The sequence below is a fragment of the Habropoda laboriosa genome, unplaced genomic scaffold (genome assembly GCF_001263275.1).
Source record: "Habropoda laboriosa isolate 0110345459 unplaced genomic scaffold, ASM126327v1 scaffold23, whole genome shotgun sequence".
NCBI lineage: Eukaryota > Metazoa > Arthropoda > Insecta > Hymenoptera > Apidae > Habropoda > Habropoda laboriosa.
Window position 1 is genome coordinate 802,290 of NW_017100140.1, and position 7,864 is coordinate 810,153.

Below are 7,864 nucleotides of genomic sequence, written 5' to 3' on the forward strand. Positions count from 1 at the left end.
TCCGCCGGTTACGTTCGATTGGCTGGCAGGGCGGTAGGCCAGCAATTACCTAAATGGTCGGGTAAACAATATCCGTGCGCCAAGTTAAGAGCGGCGGCGGTAGCAGCAACAGCGCCAGGCATCAGCAACGGCAACAGTAGCAGCTCCTCTATCCGTCGGTCGACCGGTCGGTCGGCTAGCCAAGCGTATAGTATCGGTCCTGGTTCGCTCGCCTCCACCCTGAAGTAGAGTGGAACCGAGGGATCGAATAGACGTGGAGCGAGAAAGAGAAAGGAATACACCGTACAGAATGTACGTGTAGAACCAGCCAATGTGTAAGAGAGAGAGCGAGAGAGAGTCAGAGATACCAACCAGCATAGCCAGCACGATTATACTCCCGGCACGATTACTGTACACAACGATCCTGGAGGCGCAGCACGCGCCCCGCCCCCGTTCTAACACACCAAGATCATCGACAAACCTGGCTACCGTTTCACGATCACGAATATATACACGGTTACAGAGAGAACGAGAGAGAGAGAGAGAGAGAGAGAGAGAGAGGACGTGCGACTCCTCCACACATCCTCGGGAAACGTTGAACGATGGCAACGTGCGTGGAGGGAAAAGCGTTCCTCCATCGACGGCGGCGGCGGCGGCGGCGGTGGTGGTTAAATCAAAGACAAACCACTTTAGCCGGTCGGATCGCGGAACGACCGGAGTGGGGTGGGAGTGGGCTGGAAGGGTGGTGGGGGCGGGAAAGGTAGACTCTGTGTGTACATACCCGAGTATCTGGCGAAAGCTCGCTCGTGGGGCCGCGAAACGTCTGCACGCGGCTCCGTTTCGTGTTCGTGCCCGTCCATTCAGTAGAAAGTTCCTCGTATGGGTGCGTCTTCGTGCTCGTGTTGCACCGTTCTCTGCAACTAACACACACGTAAAAGTGGCCACGGATCGCTTGGACATCCACTACGAACAAGGGGTAGCACGTGTGTGCGCGCAACCCCTGTAGAAACTGTATACGCCCACTCCGAGCGATATCGTTGCTCGCTGGTAAGCCAGGCAGGGGTTGGACACGCCCATCGAGGGCGTGAACCAACCCCCACCCCAAATGGGGTTCGCCGGTTTCCGCTGCGACTACGCTGCTACGACGGCTCTCCGCTACTAATAATACGCCGATATACCACCTATTCAGCCACCATGGCTCTACGTGGAGGTCCCGAGAGCTGCTTTCACGGGACGCGCGCGGCTTCTGCCTCTACCAAAGACACTGCTAATCGCGACCGACCGACCACGCTGTAAGCTCGATCCACCTACGAGACGCGACGACGATTTTCTTCGCCCTTGATTGCTCGTTGTTTGTTCTATACTCTGACGGCTGTGTACATACGAGGCGAAAGTTCAGTGAAACTAGAGGAAGAAAAGGGGGAGAACTGGAAGTGGACCGTCGGGTGTTATTTCTGTGAAGGTTCTTTATTTATCGCGGTTATAGTGATGATTACCACCGATGGAATGATGTGATAAGTACGGTAATAAATAAACAGGTGATGTCAGTGATGTCACATAGGATCGGGGTGTTCCTACGCGGCCCTCTTCTACAAAGAAATACGGTGATAAGTGCTTCAGGGTTATGTGGAGGATGCAGGAGGGTAGGACCGTGTCGCCTATAGGGCCGGTCGTTCTGCCGCGGGAGGAAGCGGATATGCGTGCCGGATTGTCGCTGCCGCCTCAAGAAAGGAGGCACGTGTTGCTCCATGTACGCACCACCGAGCCTTTTGTCCGCTACGACAACGTGCGCCAGCAACATTCACCTTCGACCTCGCCGATCTTGAGGCCTTTGGATCAAGATCAATTCCACGAGATGGATCCTCCTTCCAGGGAGAAGAGAATGGACACGGAGGTGGAGGAGGAAGAGGAGCAAGACGAGGAGGAGGAAGACGACGGTGAGCACGATAGAAGTGCGACACAGAGGAGGAGTATCGTCGAGGACGAAGAGGACGACGAAGAACCTGAAGAGGAGGACGAAGAGGTACATCCTGGAAGTAGAAACGGGAATTATCAAGACGACGAGGACGTTGAAGTGGACGTTTGCAGGGACGAAGTGGACGAGAGCAATCCGAGCAGTCCTGTCGATTTGACAGCTCCGTCTTCCAGGGGCACCGGATCTGATCAGTTCCTCAATCCATTCGCGAATAGAGGCGTGCATCCTTTCTCGTGTGTTCAGAGCGGTGGCCAAACTACCGGCCACGGGACTCCTGTGTATATATCCGCGCACGCCGCCGCCGCTTCCACCGTGATGACCGTCTGCACTTCCGGAAACGCGGCCAGGACGACCGGTACCTCGACGGGGAGCATTACCACCACTGCGAGTACAGTTCAGGCGAATAAAAGGTGCCTGGCGTTCTCCGTGGAGAACATACTGGACCCGAACAAATTCACCGGCGGACGCGTCGTTCACAGTCGCGTGCAACATCGACGACATCGGCGGGCCGACAGCGTGCACGAAGGTGATTAGAGTTGTTTTCAGGATGGATGTTTTGTTCGATGCTTGAAAGATGGTACGATCAGGTGGATAAAGACAGATTTACTTTGGATCTGTATGGTTTTTCGATGGAAGGATTTGTTGGAGTGACGAGTTAACTGCTGGTTGACGTAGGAAGATGGAGATTGAGATTGATAGACGGGACGGACGATGACCCTTTCTTTTATTGCTCTGTGTCAAATTTCGTTTGGTATCTGCAATTTTAACTCCTTGGTTTGTAACGACCAATCATGCTCGTGGTGCAGATTATGGGTAAAATAAAACAGACGAATTGAATTTTAACTTCGACTTTAATTTATGCTTGAAACTTGTGAAATACGAATTATGTACATTTTTATTTGACACGGTAGGAGAACTGTAAATAGACAGACGTACGTAGCCGTGAAAATACCGTAACGCGAAGGGTCAATATTAAAAGCACACTGGTTTAACTTATAAACATTCCATTCAAGGGGCAATAAAAATATTGCACAATTTTAGACACGAATAATTCTCCATAAAATTCAATTAATCATCTTAGCAGACAAATGATTTAAAAAAATTAGAATTGAATAAAAATAATGCATAGAACATCGTGAATTTCCTAAAGAGAAGCTTAAGTTGAATAGAAGTGACAGATGAGGGATTTAATAATTCTAATCCAGATTAGCTGTAACTTCCCCAAAACAGCATCACGAGCAATCTGTTCCACTCGACGATTAATCCAGACGAATCCGTCGCGTTCGAGTGACTCCGAAAGTCCTCTTAATCCCGTGGGCTTTTTCTCCGCGAAACCTCAGCCTCGCATGTTTATTGCTTCCTCCTTGGTGACGCTCGCGCGTGTCTCTTCCTTGCTCTTCCCGTAACCGTTCGCCAAAACACGGTCCACCATGTCTTCTGTCTTTTTCTTCGTGGAACATATGGTCCTCGTCTCCCGCGAGATCTCGTGATCTTGAACGTGATTTTTTTCCTCTTCGACTCGTCTTCAAACTCTTCTCCTTCCCTCTCTCTCGTTCTTCTTCTTCTTTGAGCTGACGTTTTCTCGCTTCTTCCTCGTTCTAACTTTAGACGGTAGAAGGATGCCTTGTTCCACGTTGCGTCGTGCAATTTCGCCCGTTTCAGAGTTATTTGCGTTGTACGGGGATTCCGACAAAAGTGATGATGTAGACGCGTTACTGGGAAACAGGGGAAACCGAGCGATAGGAACGTCGCTGGTTAATGCCGCTTCTAATGCTCGCCTCCTAGCGTGATCCTCTTAAACGCGGCTCACCACTCGTTGGAACATTTTAATCAGCTAGTCCACGAAGATAAACACTCGTTCTTCGTGTATAGATTCAGACGTTTCTATGTAATTCGGAATAGTTCGATGTCAGTGTCCTGTAGATCAGCGATAACTGAAGACACTCGTCTATTAATGTATAAACAACACATTTCAGAATCTTCATTCCCTTAATAGATACAAAACAATTCCCATTTCCTACGAGAAACGTAAAAAACAACATCGCGAAAGGGTCGAAAGAAAAGAATCAACCCCAAAATTTTCCATAAAAATTCCTCGAACGATCGTTTATTAAATTCTTGCCAGAGGAGGATCTAATCCAGGGAGGCATCTGCCGCAGAAAGCTTATCATCCAGCGATGATCGAATCGAGAGCAGTCAGAGTCCACGTTCACTAGCGCGAGCTCCCAATTTCACAGTTGACTTTCGAATTTAATGGAGTCTGGCGGACAGATAAGAGGAAGAATCCCGCAGTTCGATAAGACCTGGGTTAGAAAGGAGAGGGTGAAACGACGTAGAAACAGAGCAAAGGAGTCACCAAAGGGGGAAGGAGATGTTTCAGACAGACAGAGCAAGTTAATCTGCGTTAACCAGTCCTTGAACCCCATCATTATCGTCCCTTTATCCCGGTACGGGACACTGCTCTGCAAGCGAAATCAACCGATGTGTCTTCGATCTTCACTGTGCCCAGGACACTCTGAAGAAGAAGAAAGTAAAAAAGAGAAGGGAAGGATGAAAATGAGAATCGATAGAAAAATCACTGAACAGAAAGAAGAAGAAGAAGTATAGTTCTGGTCGAAGGATCGATCATGCCCGATGAAATCGGGATTACACGAATTCTATGGTCATCCATCTTCCAACGATGGTCAGGGGTTCCCATTAAAAGTGCATCAGTGCCGGAGAGATGCTGGAGCATCTCTCGATCGAGCGAAAATCCGTTTCGACCGCTGCTGCTGCTGGCGGCGGCTGCTGCTGCTGCTGCTTCTGCCGCCCCCAACGGCAAATCCGCCGACGGAATAATATCGTCGGTTGTTATGATAATCGCGCAGCATCGCGGCGTATCGCGTCGCATCGCGCCAAGCCGCCCAGAAAATTGGCTCTTCTGCATCATAATGACTTCTCCCTCGTTCCCTCGACGTACCCCCCTCTCCCCACACGCCCCTCCAGCCGCCACCTCTTGCGCCCCCTTTCGCACACGATCGTCGCAAGAGAAATTTCTCTCACCCCCTCTCCACCCTCTGGTAGCCTAACCGTCACTCGAAATCTCCGGGATTTTCCGCTAGATTTCTGGAAAAATTGTAATCACCGCCGGTTAAACGCCACCCTCGCTCGCTCGTTCTCGCTCACTCTTTCTCTCCCTCCACTCGTGTTTTTCTTATCAGCGGTGCGACGATGTTATCGCGGACGCTCGTTAAGGGAACGATTCCGGCGTTGTTTCGTTACCGGGTATTGTTCCACGTACCCGTGGACCGTGGTTTATTGTTCTCGCTTCTCGGGGAAATAATATGATAATTGCTCGTATTTTCCTGCCAGGTTTCGCGCGATAAGAGCAACCTACCTGGGAATTTGTAGGGGAGTTCTCGAATAAGGGAGGGAAAGATGCCGGTGGGTTGACTTGTGATGCATGGAAAATGTCGCGGAGATAGAATTCAGAAGGGTAATGTAGCGGAGTTGTTTAAGACGGTAGATAATTAGAGGTGAGGCAGGAGGAACGGTTGTTTCGGAAGACTGTTTGAATTACCGGTGGTTAGGGCAATTTCAACCCCTATGGCGGATCAATCAACGCCGCCGCGGTATCTGCGCCCTGCAGATTGCAGACACGTGACCGTATGTTTCTAACCGACGAATTTATTATTGGTACACTATGCTGAAAGGAGAAATTAAAATGTGACGATGTTTTTATTGGATCGTGGACTTTTTGTAGGGGTTCTTTGCTGCTGTTAAAGCTGACTGACGTTAGGTTGAAAAAAAATATTGTTTGAAATTTTCTTGCATTGAAAAGAATTAGCTAGAATGCTGGAAGGGTTAAATTAAAGTATATATGTATAATTTTATGCATACTACTACAGATTGCGAAGCTATCAACGCAATAAGGGCCTAACCCCGACAAATTTGTTTTAAGATTATAGCTAATGAAATTATTGGCGTTTTAAAATATTTTTTCGAAGGTTTCTTAGGAGATTATGGAATAAAAATTTTTCTGTATACAAGGTGGTTTACAGAAAAACCACCCAAAATTGTACATTAGGCCACAGTTAATCGTTATTTTTCCAGAAAATTGACCAATATTCACTTAACGAAGGGTTCGAATCTAATAATCCATCTTTCCAAAGGAGACTCGAACGGCTCAGTCTCGCCTAACCGTGATCTCGCGACGCCATAAGGCGACCCGGGCAATTAACCGCGGACGCGTCCATAACAAGCCACCCCTTATCGACTTTATCGAGTTTTTACAGCGTCCCGAGACCATTTATCTCGTTCAGATCTTCTTCATTAAGCAGGATCGCGGGTAGAACCGATCGGGCCCTCCCTAGGGGGCACAGAGTAAAGGGCTCACAGGGGACCGAAACAGCGAGACGCGTTTATTTCGGATTTCCTCGTTAAACAGAACGACAACGTTCGTGTGTATCGCGATCGGGGAATTCGCAAATTCTCCGCCGTGGTAGTCGATGACTCGCTGGCGGAGCGTGCGAGACGTGTCTCTTGGATCGAAGCCTAGAAACGTTCACGGCGCCAGTAATAACCGGGGGAAAGATAAACGATGCTTTTGATCGTATTCGATCGGGTGATGAAGTTGATTTTACACCAGGAGACAGCCAATTATCAACGGTGGAAATTTGGGTAAATGGAGTGAGTTTTCGGTATGTGGTCCAACAACATCTTCAATCCTCGGCGACCTGAAATCGAGTAATTGGTTGAAAGATGCTTTTAATTAAAAGCAACGTTTATTTATTCCGATGTGTACAGTGTCGTGCATTAGATACAACATTTGACTATCTCTTTCGTAAATGGGATCATCGTTGAGATCAAAATTCGCTTTCGTAAATTTTTCGAACCAACGTTCGTATTTTCTAAGGTTCAGAATTTCACTGGCATATAGACAAATATTGCTCGTTGCCGTAACCACGGTATTAGTTTTTCTAAATTCACGTAGCATTGCTCCTCTAAAACACTCGTTTCCATTAACGCTAATAACCTAACCTCACAAAAATACCCAGCATTAAATCAAACAAACGTCTAACATCTTCGTGCAAACAACGAATTAGTATTCAAACAGATCGGTACATCAAACGACTAACAATCGAGAATTAAACATCTGACAAAAATTTCCCACCAAACTGCAATAATTTCTGCAACCCCGCGCATCAATCCCCAAGAAACCCACCACACGATCCCTTCTCAAACAATCCCAATCTCAAGTACCCCGCGTAACAATCACCGAACGTAGAAAAACGCGAAGAAAAGAGACGACACCGCGAAACAATATAAATTACGCAATTCAATTAGACGCAATCAATCGACACACTCATACACACACGTACACAGAGTAATAGAAGGTGGTAGCCTGCGGCTGAGCGGCGTGGAGCTGAAAGATACGAGGCCGGTGGCGGAAATAGGCAAAGAAAGAGGCGGAAAAAGGAGAATAAGAGAGAGAGAGAGAAGGGAGAGACGTGTAGCCGGTCGGCGGCCTGTACGACGGGGCAAGAACGATCGCGCGTTAACGAGATACAAATCCCATTACGGCGTAAACCTTCTCGATCCGTCGCCCCCTACGGACTTCCAACCCCCAGGCACAGTGCTAGGCTACGGGCTATGGGCCACGAGCCACGCCAATTCGGATAAAGTCCCTCTCTTTCTCTCTCTCTCTCTCTCTCTCTCTCTCTCTCTCTCTCACCCTATATATATACATATACATATATACACACATATACATATATATATGTCTCCTCTTTTTCTTGTCTCTTCTCTCTTCTCCTATCCGTCTCTTTCAATCTCTCTCTCTCTCTCTACTACCACTACCACCCTCTGTCTCTCTATCTCTCTTTCTGTCTCTGGTTTTATCCGGAAACCTATCCCCACCCTCCCCCGCCT

At 48.2% G+C, this 7,864-nt stretch overlaps 1 protein-coding gene across 1 annotated transcript in view; it reads left to right on the plus strand.

Moving 5' to 3' along the window:
* Positions 1-1,603: 1,603 nt before the first annotated feature.
* Positions 1,604-7,864, plus strand: part of LOC108570242 (homeobox protein Nkx-3.2-like) — a 9,158-nt gene continuing 2,897 nt past the window's right edge. Inside the window, 1 exon segment of the mRNA XM_017932062.1 lies at positions 1,604-2,480. Within this exon segment, the coding sequence (XP_017787551.1) occupies positions 1,604-2,480 (877 nt within the window).